The sequence below is a fragment of the Phyllostomus hastatus genome, unplaced genomic scaffold, assembly GCF_019186645.2.
Source record: "Phyllostomus hastatus isolate PE091 unplaced genomic scaffold, TTU_PhHast_1.1 phas_contig_86, whole genome shotgun sequence".
Taxonomy (NCBI): Eukaryota; Metazoa; Chordata; class Mammalia; order Chiroptera; family Phyllostomidae; genus Phyllostomus; species Phyllostomus hastatus.
In genome coordinates, this window is record NW_025333977.1 from 94782102 (window position 1) to 94799717 (window position 17616).

General features: G+C 33.4%; 1 protein-coding gene across 14 annotated transcripts in view; it reads right to left on the reverse strand.

Annotated features, from left to right (window-relative positions):
• DLG1 (discs large MAGUK scaffold protein 1) overlaps positions 1-17616 on the reverse strand; it is a 280465-nt gene that overhangs the window by 44630 nt on the left and 218219 nt on the right. For 6 of the 14 annotated variants that reach the window (XM_045850859.1, XM_045850858.1, XM_045850855.1 and 3 more), the window contains 3 exons: positions 12091-12267; positions 9380-9449; positions 4312-4345 (listed from right to left, as the gene is read on the reverse strand). In XM_045850859.1, coding sequence (XP_045706815.1) covers positions 4312-4345; positions 9380-9449; positions 12091-12267 — 281 coding nt within the window. Of the gene's footprint in view, positions 1-4311; positions 4346-5027; positions 5128-9379; positions 9450-12090; positions 12268-17616 lie in introns of all 14 variants that reach the window. The other 8 variants (XM_045850849.1, XM_045850856.1, XM_045850854.1 and 5 more) reach the window with 2 other exon arrangements.

Genomic DNA, 17616 nt, shown 5'->3' on the forward strand with positions numbered 1-17616 from the left:
GCTGGGTACAAAAGAATACTGTGGCGTTTATTTCATTATTACTCTACTACTGAATATGTCTGTCGTATTAAGAACAGAAAGTTAAAGTTACTATAATCTCTTTTCTTTTTGGGGGATTTCTCCTATTTATCTTAGTTCTCTAAGATTACCAATAGCTCTTCTACAAGAAAATCTTGATACTCAAAGTATGGCCCTTGGAAAAGAATAATCATCGCTGTTTTGGAGTTAATTAAAAAGGTAAAATGCTTTCTCCAGATAATTAAAACTAATCTTTTTTCAAGGCACTTCATCAAAGATGTTCAAAAGATGTTAAACATATATAAATGTTGTTCACATTTTTACTTAACAGGGAAACGTAAACTAAAACCACAACGAATACCTTTACCATCTAGCAGAATGGCTAAAATGAAAAATAAAAACAAAAACAGATATGCCAAGCATAGAGAAGGGTATGTAGCAACCAGAACTCAGGTAGTAGTAGACTACTTTGCAGTGTCTACTAAAGCTGAGCATACATACATCTATGACTTAGCAATTCCTTTCCTAGTTATTTCCCTAACAGAAAGCCATATATGCTCACCAAAAGACATGTATAAGAATGTTCAAAGCAACAATATTCAAATAGCCCTAAGTACGTTTATTCAGAAATCTGAGACAATATAGTTTCATATTTATTTTTTTTCACTTATATTGTGAACACTTCTCCATGTCATTATGTTTTAACATGAAATTTAATGGTTATATAATAATATTACAAAGTATATATAAATCATTTTATTAACTACTCCTTAACTGTAAGACATTCTAGGATAATTTTAACTTTGGTGGGGGGGGCTATAATTTCTAAATAATATTAAAACATCTGATATATATAAACCATTATCTCCATCTGTGATTATATCCCTAGGATAAATTCCTTGGAGAGGAATTATCAGCAGGTCAAAAGATAAGCTTTTCCAGATAGGCTGTACCAATTTACACTCCCAACAGTAAGGGATGTTAAAAGTAGTCATTCTACAGAACCTTCTCTCATCACTGGGTTATCCTTTAAAAGAAAGGTCTACCAAAGTGATGGGTAAAATGTCGCGTTGTTTATTGATTACTACAGAGATTAAACGTTTTTATATGCTTATTTCATTTGTTTATCTTTTGAGTACTCTTCTCGCATCCTTTGTCCAGCTTCTAATGAGAGTCTGTTTTTTTTTTAATCTCTTAGAAATTTATAGTGTAAGGATATTAGACCTTTGACATACATGGTACAAATATATTCTTCAAACTTTAATTTTTTTTATTATGTTTGATGAACACAATCATTTCAAATCTCTTTAACCAAGTCATACTTTCTGTTGAACATTTCTTCCTGAGAATGCATCATATCTTTTCTCTTTATGTTCTTGAAATACTACATAGCATTAATCTCAATCAATACTACTGCTCTTACATTTATCCTAATGCAAATGAAAATAAGTCTCATTTTGGCATGTAAGAGCTCTGCGCAAATCTGCTTAAGTAAGTCTTCAAAATGAGAAGAAAGGAAAGATATGTAACCTGTGTGCCTCACAGAAGAAGTTGTTGATGTGTTCCTCAAAATAAAAAGCTATAAAAATCGAGCTGCATACGAAAGCTAAGTACAAACATTCTCTGATACTCTATGTCAGGGGTGTCAAACTCATTTTCACCGGGGGTCACATAGCCTCGCAGTTGCCTTCAAAGGGCCAAATGTAATTTTAGCACCATATAAATGTAACTACTCCTTAACTAGGGGCAAGGAGCTTGGCACTGCCACCTGATAGAAACAAGGTGCTGGGCTGGATTCAGCCCACGGGCCTTGTGTTTGCCACCTGTGCTCTATGTCATAATTTCACTTCTGATAACCTTTTATAGCCCCTCTTGAACTATATTTCTTTTAGTTTCTGTTAAAGGAATCTTACCCAGTTTTTTCCCCTTAAAGCATGAAAGTTGCACAGTTTTCTGTTTCCAGCTTTTTATATGTTACAATGATTTACTTATATTCTCTCAGATTTCAACACATTCTAATTAGTTGTTAGTCAAAATTAGATTTGGAAAGAATCTCTCTCATTGTTTTCTCTACTGTCAATAGGACAAATCAGTAATTTGTTTGATTCTATTCTTTGCAGATTCATTAAATTCATGTCTATGAAAAGTATTCGAAAATATCACTTTTGTTTCTCTGTTCTTCAATAAAATATCCTCCATTTTTCTGTAGGCTGCGTGAAATTACATGCAGATGTATATCTTTCTTGATAGTGAGTGTTATTCCATTTCTCTTCAATAAGTTTGTTTCTCTGGAATAATTTAGTCTTCTGTTATTTGTGAGTGCTGTTCTGACAAGGCTTCATGAATACCTATATGAGGTCACATTTGTTTTCTTATGTTAAAGTCTCACAGGATTTTGCTTAGATCAGTCTCTGTGTTCTGAACTTTAAATAACTGAGGTCACAAATATCCAGTTTTTACTGTGTAATAATAAGCACCTTCTCAACTGCTAGTTATCTGTTTTATGTAAAAACCTCCATCATATCCAGGATTAGAATTTTACTGATATTTTTCTGTTTCCTTAAACATTTTCCAAGTACAATCTTCCTGTGAATAAATTCGTTCAGTTACTGGAAGGTGAAGCACAGAAACCTATCACTCAAAGGATCTTAAGTCATTGTTCAGAAAAATTTAAATGTTTTTCTAAATGATGCTATCTTGTAACCAGTTATCATTTTTTCATTTGTTTCTCTTCCCAAGTTCCAATCCTCAATTAAAATGAGAGCTAAAAATATGATTTGGTCAAGATGTTAATTATCATCCACCTTAATAATATTAGTATGGAAACTAAATTCTTCACTTAATTCCTTTTAAAATGAGTTTTCCTTAGGTCTCCAATGACTCAACTGATAACAAAAATATGTGAGTACATATGCTGATTGATACCATCTCTAAAACATGTTATATTCTCAAAATAAATTCTACAGCATTAAGAATCTGTGGAAGTATTTTCCAGTTTTGAAGATTTTCACTGGTAATTTTTCCTAAAGGTAAGAGATCAAAAAAAGGTGTCACTAGTGATACTAAATTTGTGGCTCTTGCCAAATCCTAAAGAGGCACATGCAAAAATGCTAAAGTGTAATAATACTAAAGTGTAATACTAACAAGTTAATTACATATAAAGCATACTGCCTTCAGCTTAACACAAACCTGTAATTAAAGTTGAAATAACAGTCAAGTACCTGCAGTTTAGACTAAAATTCCAGTAGAGTTAGGATAAATCAGGAAAAACTATGAAATTTAATGTTTATTAATGCAGATCTTAAAGAGTTAAAAAATACTGGCTATATCCTTAATGATCTGCGAATTGTAAAGAAATAAGTTTTCAAAATGCTTACTAACCCAAAGGAAAAGAATTATCTAGGAAAAAAAAACCCTCAGCCTATAACAGGTTAAGTAACTGTTATGAGTTACTATGAGTAACTGTCACCTAAAATAAGTTAGTAATATTTGGTAAAATTTCACATTTAATCAATTTGAAAATACCCAAATTTAATATTTTGATTGTTTAAATGACTTGTTTCATTCATTTATTCTAACATCTATAGAATGACTCCTAAATATCAGACTCTGTACCAAGCTTTCTATTAAGATTAAATTGTAGCTAGAAACTTAAACAAGAAAAACAAAAAGCAGAAACATCTTGATTAAATGAAAAAAAAAAAAAGGATAATATTTCTTATAATTCTTTTAACAAATTACAACCTTCTTTAAAAAGAGATATATCAATTCCCCCCTACACACACTGCGATTTGAACTTGAGGTCCACAATTCTTCTCTAATATTTACATTTGTTTTATAGTTTCACATTATAGCAATGCTTTTCTAACACAGAACCAAAGTGATTTTAACTTGTTTTAACAAAAAAAGGGTGACATAAAATTGCAAGGAACATTATTTTCTAGATTCTAAGGAGGGCAGGTAGTACTATTTTTAAAAACTTAAAAAACACCTTCATATTAAAAAATTCCCTAGCAAAAGTAATTGCCATAAAAATTATAAAAAGAAAAATGTAAGAATGAGCAGAGAGTTTTTCAAATGATGTGAAAAATGGAGCATTAGAAAAACAAAAGATGTATATTTTAGAAATAAAATTCCCAAGCATTTTATTAACATGAAAAGTCTAAAAGCAATCTAAATCATACACCTCCTCAAGCCAGAAGGGCGCTACCATGATTCTCAAAATGTATCTGAAAAAAGTAGGTCTGTAGATGGAGGTTAAAAAAATAACTTGGGAGTATTTTGATCACTTACTCAGGCCTTTTGATCCCATGTCGTCAGGGATCTCCTGTAGAGAGTAGTTCCCAGAGAGCAAGCAATAAAAAGATAATCAAAGAAAATAGTTGTCAGTAATGCATAAAATTGGTGCTACTATAAGAGACAGTTCCAAGACCATTACAGGTACACATCTTATAGAGCATTATCGTAGATTTTTGAAAGTTTGAAATAAGCGAGCAGCTAAATGCAACCTAAAAGAAGGAAAGTTTTATCTTAGAGGGTGATTAGAGTAGAGTAGCAAACTTTAAGACTACTTCTTGCAATTTTAAAAGTAAAATTCAGACTGTCTACATATAAAGAAGAAATAGGATAAAATGGAACGATTCCAGAAGACCTATTTATCAAGCATGGCAATATCATACCTGGAAATCACTAAGTAGCTTCCCAGGCACTCATGTTTTTTCTCTAAAATAGTATTCCTATATTCAGTATTTATTATAAGAACTCTTACATCAAATAACACTATGTTAAACATACAGCTTAAAAATACTGTTTAAATGAAGACTTCCTAAGGTACCAGAAAAAGTTAAGATTGGTATAACTATTAATTTATGCCTATTAAGTTGCCCCTGGTTAATACAATTTAGTAACCTGTTGCAGCTCTTGAAACTGTCTCCATGGTAACAACCAACTGCAGGGCAGTAGGTCCCTCTACATTTATTTTCAGTTGACCACTGGATCCACATACTTACGGTCAGCATCACTTGTTTCCTGCTCACTCTGGTCCTTGTTCTTGTAGAAGGGAAATTTTCGGGAAAAGAGGTTCTTTTTACGCTTGTCATTGAATGACTGCTGAAGAAGAGAAGGAGGGGCAAAACAAAGGGATGTCTACTGTCTGTGTGGACAAACGCCCAGCCTAGTAGCTCTGTGGAAGCTGACTCTTGTGACCACAATTTGCAGTTTGTATATGAATTTTAATCACATTTAAAGTGATTTTCTAATTTTGTATTAAGTCCTGTAATTCTAATGTTTTACAACTAAAAATACTGAAAAAATGTAGACTGTAATTCAGTAGTATCTAAAAATAGGAATAAATGCTACTTGATAGAAATGGAAAGAGTAAATCAGATTAGGTGCCAGTATGGTACAAATCAAGCTAACATCTGTTCACATCAATACATATTTTTCTCGGTTTCCAGGAGCTAGGTGCTCTATAGCAAAACTTTTTAAATGTTTACTATAGCTGTTCAAATATTTTTTATGCATTCAGTAATAACCTTCATTTTCCTTTTGCTTTAACACATTTCCCCCTTTCTTTTGAAAATATTTTTGGCTCCAACAAATTAACAAAAATCTCTATTAAAAAAGAAAACCAGAACAGCTGAGAAAATCCCAGTGTTGAATAGTTATGGAATTAATCAGAAAATGGGAAGAAAACTAAGAGGGTCCCATCAAAGCCAGAGTCCAGCAACAGATTTATCAATGCTGTCTAACCAAGGAAGAAGAGTTAGGACCCTTTTGGCCAATCTGAATGCTATCATAACTAATTTCTTTTTGTTAAGCTCTACTATGCATATTTATTTTTAAAAGTATACATAAATAAAATAGAACCAGATTCAATCCATTGGCACCAAAGGTCCTGAGTAGGGAATAGAAAGTTTGGTGTCACCCTGGCTGGCGTAGCTCAGTGGATTGAGCGCGGGCTGGGAACCAAAGTGTCCCAGGTTCGATTCGCAGCCAGGGTACATGCCTGGGTTGCAGGCCATAACCCCCAGCAACCGCACATTGATGTTTCTCTCTCTTTCTCTCCCCACCCCTTCCCTCTCTAAAAATAAATAAAAGAAAAGAAAAGAAAAGAAAGTTTGGTGTCCTCGAGAGCCAAAAAAGCAATTAAGATTTGAATAGTTCATACATAATTGCCATAAGGAAGAGGAATAGCTACTTTGATGTGCTTTATTGCGCAGATGTTGGAAACAAACTTTTCCCATTCTTGAACATCCCATTTGTGCATTCATAGATTTCAAAGCAGGTAGCACAAAGATGAACCTATTAAAGGATAGTTTCTTTTGTAATTTCTGTGATAGGCACTCAAGTCTTGAAAGAAATGGCCTTACATACTACCAGTGATACTAGGAGTTAATATTATTATAATTATTTTAAGTGGGAACAACATAAAGAATAAAAATTTTGCTGTGATTTCCCCTCAGTTCATCCACATTAGAAGATGCTATCATAATTCTGAAGTATACTGACACCAGGCAGTATGCTTCTGGTGCCAACATTCTTAAGCATAAAAGGCCAAGAGATTAGGTGCTGAATTAAAGTGACTTTTGGCTCAAATACTATTACTTGAAAGAATTTATTTTGATAAGAATTTTTTACAAGAAAGTTAAAATTTCATTTTATCTTTCCATAGCAATAATTCAGGATTAATAAGCTCATAGTTTACAGTCAAGTAGATTGTCTTAATTTCAATCTTAAAATTTGAAAGCTTTAATACCTCTAAATGAAAGTTGAAAATTAAGTTAATGAGAAAAATATAAAGAGCCCTTGCTGGTGTAGCTCAGTGGATTGACCTCTGGCCTGTGAACCAAAGGGTCACTGGTTCAATTCCCAGTTGGGGCACATGCCTACGTTGCAGGCCAGGTCCCCAGTAGGGGGCATATTGATGCTTTCTCCCTCCTTTCCCACCTCTCTCTAAAAATAAATAAAATCTAGCCCTGGCTGGCGTAGCTCAGTGAATTGAGCACGGGCTGCGAACCAAAGTGCTGCAGGTTCGATTCCCAGCCAGGGTACATGCCTGGGTTGCAGGCCATAACCTCCAGCAACCGCACATTGATGTTTCTCTCTCTCCCTCCCTTCCCTCTCTAAAAATAAATAAATAAAATCTTAAAAAAATAAATAAAATCTTAAAAAAAAATAACTGGGCTTCTAATTATTTTATAAACTGTCAAGTAGCATTATTTGAATAAAAGTCTTTGTTTGAATCTAAATTTTAGAAAAGAGAAAGCGAAAAATTTAAGTTTCAACAGAAAAACTAGTTATGGTAATCTAGTTTAGGAAAGGATTAAATCTTCTTGTTCATGACAATTATTGCTTTTGAATTCAGTAATAATTTTTATATCTGATAAAACTAATTATTTTAAATAAAAGGTGATTTACTCCTCCTACTGCATACATAGTGGTCAGAGTCAGTTTCACAGCAAACAACTGAAAGAAACATGAAGTTTAAAATGTTTTGATTTTTGATATCTTTGCAGTTAGCCAGAATAAGATATCATAACATGAGACAGAAATGCTTGTTAGTTAAGAGATGTATTAATTGTATTATTTAACATCCTCCAGGTGAAAAATTTATTAAAAGTAAAAATAGCACAAGTGAACAAGACAGAAATCTGTAGGGGAAACACAAAACTGGAGAAACATACTACCTCCAGTGTCTATATTTCCAATACAAAATACTCTGTTTAATTACTTACTGTTATTAACGCTATATTGCAAGAGAGACAGAATGTAATAAGTATAAGAACTGATAAAACACATCAGATTCATGATACATACATAGAAAATATCTGAATATATTATCTCCATATGTAATATTTTAAAATAGTCAAATGAATGTTAAAAATGTTAATGAGAAATTGAAATGTTTTACGTCTACAGCAGAAATAAAGTTCATAAACAATGTAAGGAAAGGGAAAGAAGAACTTAGAACGGGAAGTGTTTGTTACAGAAAGAAATGCAGTTCTGTATCAATGGCAAGCGTATTTTTTACCCCACTAAGTATCATGCATACTTTTGATGCTGTGTTAGAACACAGTGACTGTGTGTAAAGTTGGTTACAGTCAACAAACAAGACTAAGATTTAAATATGTCGTTAATTCAGTTAACTTCTTGCAGTATGAAAGAAAAGTTACAACATGCAACCTATTTTTTCATTATATTGACAGTGTACTTTACTAAATTATTTTAAAGACATATATAAAATAAGCACAAAAAGCACTGTATATATTTCAAATCCTTGAGATTTTTTCCTTCCAAAATTTCTATTTTAAATATTGCTTCAGATCGCTCTATTTGTTGTAATTTTATATATTCTGAAAACTACAAGTTATTTTAAAGGAATTTATCATTTCTAAACTAACTGAATGTGTCATGTAATTTACTCAGACTTAATGTCGTTGTTCAAGGATATTTCTTTTCTTTTAAATTTTAAAGCTTTAAATTTGAGTGCTTACCAATATCAGATATGCACAGAGAGTAGGGTTAATTTATTTGGTGAGTTTTACATTCACTTGAAATATGATCAAAATATGTATAAAGCTTTTCATTTAGATTAAAAAACCCTACAAAACAGAAAACATTTCTACAAATAGTATTTCAATACATGTATTCAGCTTTCTTCAGGCTTTTTGCTAATATATTTCATTGCAGTAATTACAAAAATAGTACAGGATAAAGCCTGTAAGATCTTGTTCATCTAATGACATCCATTTTAAGCAGGATGTAAAGTAAATGAAAACAAAAACATGTCTAAAATATATATAAAACAATTTTGATATATTTCTTGACTACCTACAAATTCCTCCTTTTGACCGTCACTTTATTTCTTGAAAATAAAAATTCACATTGATTCAAACATTTAAAACGTGGATTGTATTAACACATTATATTAGGAATAGAGGGGAAAACAAGAAAATTTCCATGAATTAACTAGAAAAAAAAACAATAAACTGACATTATGATCTTTTTACTATTTTGGGGGCCTATTTTTTCAGAAGATTCATTAAGTTAACTATCATGATTAATATTGGTGTCACATTTCTAATGGAACATGTGAATGAAGGCTAAATTCAAATAATTCATAAAAATAACTTTGACCAAAAGTATATTAAGAATACATCAAATGATAGTTTTAATTTGACAAGGTCTGAAATGGCAGCTCTAATTTAATAAATTACTTTAATATCTACTATTGTAAAGCAACACGGCAAGAGTAATTCCAAGTAATTCTTATGACGAAATCCTTCGTTTTAATAATGTAGCTCAAACAAGACTTATGAAAAGGTCTATTACACTCGAATAAGAGATTTCATATACTCACCCCTTTCTCTCCTCTTGTTTTCGAATTGAATTTCACTGTTTTTAATCGAGCCCGTTCTTTCTTCTCAACCCTGTCAAAGTACCCACTATTATATTTTAGGTATATCAAATGTATCTAATTGTCTAACTATAAATCATTAGAAGTGATACTTCAGTACAGGGCATTTTTATATTCTAAAACTTTTGGAAGCCATCTAAGTTTGCAACTCCAAATTAATTAGAATTTCTGATACATAAAATATCAGGACTCATTTTATTATTAAAAAAACCATTTGTGAATTATCAAAATACAGCACTTAATATATGCACTCAGTTCTATAAATATACCAAAATTATTATAAGACAAGACTTCTGAGTTGACCAATTTTTCAGGCTTTCTGTTTATTTTTTGTAGTGTAAATATTAGCTTAGCATGGGAAACATATTCTAAATATTAAGCATGAGAGAGAGAAAGCAAATGGGGGAAAATGTCAATAATTGGTGAAAGTAGGTGAAGAATATGTGGGTGTTCCTTGTACTATTCTTGCATTTCTCTCGTATTTATTTTTCTGTAGCTCTGAAAATTTTAAAAATAAAAAGATGAGAAAAAATTTAAGCTTAACTCCAGTGACATTTTGTGTAAACACATAAAGTAACCAATTATAGTGTACAAAATAAAGAGTTTTAAAGTATCTTTGAGGGATATACAAGAACTGGTTACTTTAGTTATCCCTGTGAAGGTGAAATGGTTGCCTGGGAACAGAGTTAAACGGGAGTCTGTATAGCCTTTAGATCTTTTGAATTTTGAACCTTATTCAAGTGTTATCTATTCAAAAGAAGCAAGCAAACAAAATGTAACAAAACAAATGCTTTAAGTAGATATTAACACTAATATGCATTTTGCAAAATTGAATGTAAATTAAGCTTTTATAAATAGTCAATTTCAACACAGCAATTATGTTGTTATATAGCAGAAAAAGCTACCCAGTCTATGAATAAAATACTTTTTCTTTATTATATAGCTATAGTTTTACTGTGAAATAGTAAAAGAACCTTAGTAATCATGGATTTAAAACATTAAAATAGTTAAAAACTTATTAGTGTTTTACTATTCCTGAGCAATCCCGAGGATCCATGACATGAATAATTTATAATTTTTGTCTAGACACTTGAGGGCACTACAAAACGAACATCTGGTGAGTGAACATCTACAACTCAAAATGGCTGTTTTCTTATTACATCACTGTCTTGTTCACTAAATAGTTAAGTGTCTTAAACTGTGTTTATTTAAAAATGCTGTTCCAGAAAGAAAGCTAAGAATTCTAGAAACTATAATTCCTTGTGGGATTTGTAGAGATCTCAAGATATGACTTACATCACTTTTGGCCTTAAAAATCAACATTATAGAATTTTTATACAAAATGAAAAAAATTGTTCCACCAAAGTCAGCTGTGTTTCTTACTTCTTTCAGCAAAGCCTTTGTAAGACTATAACACTGCAAGGCATAAATCAATTTTAGGAACTCTGACCTTGATATTTAAGATGTGAGGTTTCTTACTGACTCAAAAGACAAAGAGTAAGCATTTCTGAATTTAAAAGAGACTACATTATATTCCAGGTAAAAAGTTATGCTGAGGGCAACATTGCTAAAAGAGGAGTTACCACCAAATATAAGATCTAACTAAATAGCTGAATTTTGCTAAACATGCTGAAGAGAGACAACAGTCATCACTTCTAAAACTACAACTATGTATCTTTGTAATACTTTAATATTCTTACCCTTCAATTTCTAAAAATATATCCACATACATAGTAAGGTCTAAATTAGGTACATGATTTGGCATACTTATCAGTTATAGATAATCAATAAAATAAGTATAAATCTCACTCATTAATAAGAAAAACACAAGTTTATTATACCATGAGCCTGACTTGAAGGGAATTAACTAGCTATAATAGACATTACTATCTCATTAATATTTTTGCTGGCTATCTTAAAACTTAGGACTTTTAGGCAAAGACTTGGACAGATCAAATCTCATAAATAAGGTAATTTGGGGGAATTATGGACTGATATTTAATGCCTTCCTACAAAAGCAGAGACATTTAACTGCATTTCATAGACCTTAGAGGGGTTCTGTAAGCTGGAATCCTTCTTTTGAAAGACAATCAGTGCTTAACCACTTTTGCCATTAGGTGGTAAGCACACACCAAAGAAACATCATAATGAATGGTTAAAAGCCAAGAAGAAAGACAGTGAGTGCACTAATACTTCTAAATTATGCAAGAAATACCACCAGATATATCTAAACATTTTGCATTTATTTTTACAATGCTTTCAATTTTTAAGTCTAAAAGAGGTATAATTCACGTACTTGAAAGCCTTCACAATTTGGGTTTCATTATCACCTTAATGGGAAAACTACAGAGGCTTATTAATTCTTTCTCCCTCCCCTGGCATAGATGGACGGCACAAAGACTTCAAATATACTTATCTTGTTTTTAGCAACTAGTAGGAGCTTTAGAGAAATTTCTGTTTGGGGGGACATTATATTTTCTGGTTATGTTACCGGTTACAATATAAAGTAAATAAAATTAAAGGGTTGTAAAACACAGTATGGAAAACTAGGAATAAAATCATCACCTCAATAGAAGAAATTTAAAAGGACAGCATTTATTCGTTTATGTTGCCCAAACTTTCAAGTGATAAGACTGTAATGGACTTATATTTACCTGCGTTTACTTGGAATCACCCCAACTTCATCACTCTCACCATCTTGTGTCACCTGCCTGGCTTGCCACCATTCATCATCAGAAGCATTAATAACGTGGAGGATATCTCCAAATTTGAAGTTCAATCCCTGACTGGGAAGGCCACTGTCTTTAGTCTTGTCATAATCAAAAAGGGCTCTAGATGAAAAGGAAAAGATCCACAATTACTTGTTATAATGATGTTATCAATATTAAATAAACACAGGAGTCTGAAAATGTTTATTTGTGTAAATAATTATCAATATAACATGGTAGGCAAGATAATGCCAAACTCAATTCTGTAATATATATAAAACAGTAAGGAAAAAAATTAGCAAACTTATATTAGTAATTTATTATTAGGTACATTACCTATTTTTTCTTCTTCTTTTTTTTAAGATTTTATTTATTTATTTTTAGAGGGGGAAGGGAGGGAGAAAGAGAGAGAGAGAGAGAGAAACATCAATGTGCGGTTGCTGGGGGCCATGGCCTACAACCCAGGCATGTGCCCTGACTGAGAATCATTACCTATTTCTTTTAATACTGTATAAGAAATGTTAAAAAATGCCTGTAGTACAATCCAGTGACAACCTATACTGAATTCTAAAATGAAGACAAATCTAGGAAGTTGTTCTAGATTAATAAACAAAAGTAAATATTAAGAGATACTCTCTTCTCTTTATTTTAATTGGACACACTTGGGAAAACAATTCCTTGATGGATTTGACTCAGTTATAGGACTAGATCAACTGAGTAATTATTTTGTCAGTTAATTATTTGTTCTATTTACAAAACTAGAATGAACAGGGTTTTCAGAGTCAATAATGATGAAAAATAACTACAGATGATTCTAACAACTGCCAAATATTTTGGAAAAAAATACTGTATTAATTTAACATAGTAATTGGAAATGTTAAGAATATTTTTAAATTTGATAAGAAGAATATTGTATCCTACTATTTGATTAATGTACTATTTTAAAAAAGATTTAATTCATTCATTCATTCATTTATTTTCAGAGAGGCATAAGGAGGGAGAAAGAGAGGCAGAGAAACATCAATGTGTGGTTGCCTCTCGAGTGCCCACTACTGGGGACCTCGCCTGCAACCCAGGCATGTGCCCCGACTGGGAATCAAACCAGCAACCCTTTAGTTGGCAGGCTGGCACTGAATCCACTGAGCCACACCAGCCAGGGCTGATTAATGTACAATTTTAAAATCAATGAAATTTTTATATCCATAGCTCTCTCGGAAGAACTCTGGCAATTACATTTATAAAACAATTTATTCATTCTTTTGTTCTAATTTGGCAACTGGAAATTAGTATATGAATCATATTCCTTTCCAGGCTACCCAAGTTTTAAGAATCTATTTCTTGAGGTAAAACTGAAGAGAGTATAATTATTTGATGGCTAAATTAATTAACAAGTTATAATGGTTATAACACATTTTCAAATGTGTTCTTTCAAGTCTTTTCACAGAAGTAGGCAGGAAGGCTTAAACATATATTCATGCAGATATACTGTAATACATTGGGTTTTATCTAAAAACAAAGGAATTCTACAGCTGAAAAGTAAAGATTACAAATGCTATAAATGCTAAGTCATTATTTCAACCAGTAACTTCTGAACTCTTAAGGAACTGTTTTTCTCCTAAAAATATATGGTTAACCTCAAACAATACAAAGGATAGTGACAGTCAATCAATCATTAAATATTTATTAAAGAGGTAATGAAGTATCTATGGCAAGGATAATGACAAAGATGATGAAGACACAAATCTAATACAAAACAAAAATAAAGTACATTGAGAGGTAGAACAGATGTCGAAGGACATGCAGAAAAGGGAAAATAAATACTACACTGAAACTTTTTTTTTTTTTTTTAAGACAGGGGAGGAAGAAAAAAAGAGGGGAAGAAAAAACAGATCCACTGACTTCCATATGCACCTTGACTGGGACCAAACCTGCAACCCAGGCATGTGCCCTGACTGGCAACAAAACTAGTGATCTTTCTTTTTGGTTTGTAGGATGATGCCCAACAGAGACACACCAGCCAGGACTACACTGAAACATATTTATTATCATAAATTAACCTTTTGGATTACAAAAGTAATATAACTACATTATTAATGAGCAATGGAGGAAAGAAACATCCCAACCCCTATTCCCAAATTTGCACTTAAGCTTTGTATTTTAATATATTTGATTCAGAAACTGGAATCCATGGACTACCTACGAAAGTTACTGATTATAATAAATACCTGTTAATCTACTACCCAACAAAAGATTATACACAAAGCCTTTATCAGTAACTCACGTTCACAAATGCATTTTTCTCTCTTAAGCCTTATTCCCATTAATTAGGAGTAAGGCATTATTAGAAGGTAACCACCATTTTGAATACAGTGTTTATTAGTTCCTTGGCCATTACCCTTTTTTTGTTGACTTGGTTTTATCACATATATGTGAATGACTACATAATTTATGTATGGTTTTACTTGTTTCAAAGCTTTATAAATTATATATTGTATGTTACTTTTGTATCTTGATTTTTTATTTTTTGCTTTTGAACTCAAAAATACATTTATTAAAAAGAACCATAAGACTTCTGGTTAACTATGGCAGACTGGCTACATGTATCTATTTCCTCACAAAAGTGACCACAAAAAGACAGACAAATACAAAAGAGAAACAACAATATGACAACAGAATATTTAACAAGTTTTGGGATGATGGTAACTAAACCTAGGAGAGTGAATGGAAAGTCTGAAGAGGGTGATATTGAAATAAGATTTATTCACAAGACCTCAGAAATGCTTATGAATCAGAAGTATAAAGTATCTAGCAGGCAGAGATAAGTTACAATAATGTAAACAAAAGAACTGGTAGAAACACTGTAAATAGCACTGATACCCTCCCTTTCCTTGTTCCCAGTCCCATAGAAGACCAGAGGTTTAGTTCCTAGAGAAAATGATTTTCAGGAATGTGGTAGGAAAGTGGAAGGTGCTGGGTGGAAATAGAAGGATTAGTAAGAAATCTGCACACTGAAAACTGAAATCTAGCAACCTGGTTTATACTCCAGGCAAGAGATTAAGAATTCATCTCTAGAGATATTTAAATGACCCTGAAGAAAAGGATAACATGGGGAAGGAGAGGGCAAAGAAAATGACAATAATCTTCCAATTAAATCCACTAGCTTAATTTTCTATTCATAAGAACAGAAAACATGGAGCACTAAAAATGTAAAGAGAGCCTCACATTAAAAAAAAATAAAGGAAATAAAAGAGAAAACAAGAAAACTAGAAAAACAGAATACAGAGAAAGCAGAGAATTCAAGAAGCAGAAGAAAACATTGGAGGAACATGAGAACATACTATGTCCACAAATTAAAAGATGACAAAAGAAACAATCAAATAACAAGAATGGGCTCCTGGAAAATAAAATAGAATATCAGAACCTCCCAAACTCCCCAAATTCTCTATCAAAGAGAAGGCAAAATAAGACATTTTCAGACATGTTGAGACACAAAAAGTACCTCCTACACCTTTTCCTCAGGGATTTATGGGAGGATGTGCTCTGGCAAATAAAAGTAAACCGAGAAAGCAGAAAATGTGGAAAGAGACTGATGTAGTATAGAGCCACAGGGAACAGGACCACAGCAAAGGAAAGTCCCATGTGAAAGTTATACAGCAAGTCAATAAAGCAATTAGTCCAGGTTGGAACAGAGAGATGGAAAAAACTGAAGTGATGAGACCATATGTGTGCCATATGATTAATGGAAGTTACTGGAAGACAAAGGAAAATAATAAGTAGAGGGAATATTAAGAATTAAAAGTGAGACAACTCAGGAAATTAAGTTCAGGAAAAATGAAGGGTTTCAAGAAGAAGTGTGATTAAAATATATTGCTTGACTATGTAATGACAGATATTACATAGTCATATAACTCTAAATGCTATTAACTTTATTAACAGTGACATGATTATGCTTGAGTAATAGGAAAAGAGGCAGAAAGAGTGGTTTGGTGTGAGAGAGGAAGTTCTCATTTACCAAGGCAGTAAGTCTATGCTATCCAAAGTTGGTAAATTAGAAACAGCAGCATATTCACTTTATTTAAAAATTTGGAGGTAAACTTCTCGTCAAGATGGTGGTATAGGTAAACACATCTGGTCTCCTTGTACAACCACATCAAAATTACAACTGAACTATGGAACAACCATCACTCAGAACTGTCAGAAATTGAGTTGAATGGAAATCTGACTATGGAATTAAAGAAACCACATCCACTGAGATTGGTAGGCATAGTGGAAACACAGAACAGGCTGGTACCACATAATTTGGGAGTAATATCTTGGGGAAGAGAAGTCCCAGCCCCACACCAGGCCCCCTAGTTCAGGGTTCCAGTGACAGGAAGATAAATCTCCACAACTTCTGGTGGCAAAACCCAGTGGGGATTGAGTCGGTGGAAGAAACTTCTGGAGCCCCGACCAGTACCTTTTAAAGAACCAACCCACACATGGACTCACCTACTCAGACTTACTCCCTCTGTTCTCTAGCACTGAGGTAGCAGCTTGAAAGGCACTAGCAGTGTAAATGGAGAGACTGAAGTGTCTGGACTCTAGAGGAGAGTTGGGGGATGGTGTTCTCCCAGACAGAAAGGCAGGCAGAGATCAATGGCCCTTTTCTGTGCTATCCCCTCACAGAGCCACACAACTGGCAAGCTGGTGCCATATCTGAGACACTGTCAACCTGGCTAACACTGTTTGCCCCACTCAAGCTGCTTTTCCACATGAATGGCTGGTCATCTTGGCTCATGCTTCACAACTCCTAATTTCTTTCAAATAAGCTGGCCTCAGTGAGACCCAGACCCTGTGCCTCTTGCTAAGTGACCCCAGGCCCGGCACTAGGAGCAACCAGCTTATATTCACAGCTTGGTTTCACCCAGGAAATCTCCAAGTCCAGCGTAAGTAGCAGCCATCTCAGATTGCTTTTTAGCTCAGGCAGGATGGCCCTGGGCAAAACACAGGTGGGGGCTGACCTTGGCTTGTAGCATCTGGGGAAACCCAGAGCCAGTGCACCTAGTGGACAGATAGAGAACATATCAGAGCACCACCACACTGACCCTGCAAATCTGGTCCTCGACAGAGGGTGGAGGAGGGTGGTAGCCACTGGTCACAGCCACTCCTTGCAGCTGACTGGCATGAATAAATCCCTCCCACTGACCTGCTAACAGCAATCAAGGCTCAACTACAAGAGGAGGGTGTACTCAGCCCACAAAAAGGGCACTGCACCTCTATTACCCAGCTTGGGTTTTAGGGGAGGCTGTGCCACTGGATCCTATAGGACATCTACTATATTAGGCCACGCTACCAAGACAGGGAGTAAAAGCAGCTCTACCTAATACATAGAAACAAACACAGGGAGGTTGCCAAGACTAGGAGACAAAGAAACATGGCCCAAATGAAAGAAAGGATCAAAGCTCCCAAAAAAGAATAAAACAAAATAGACAT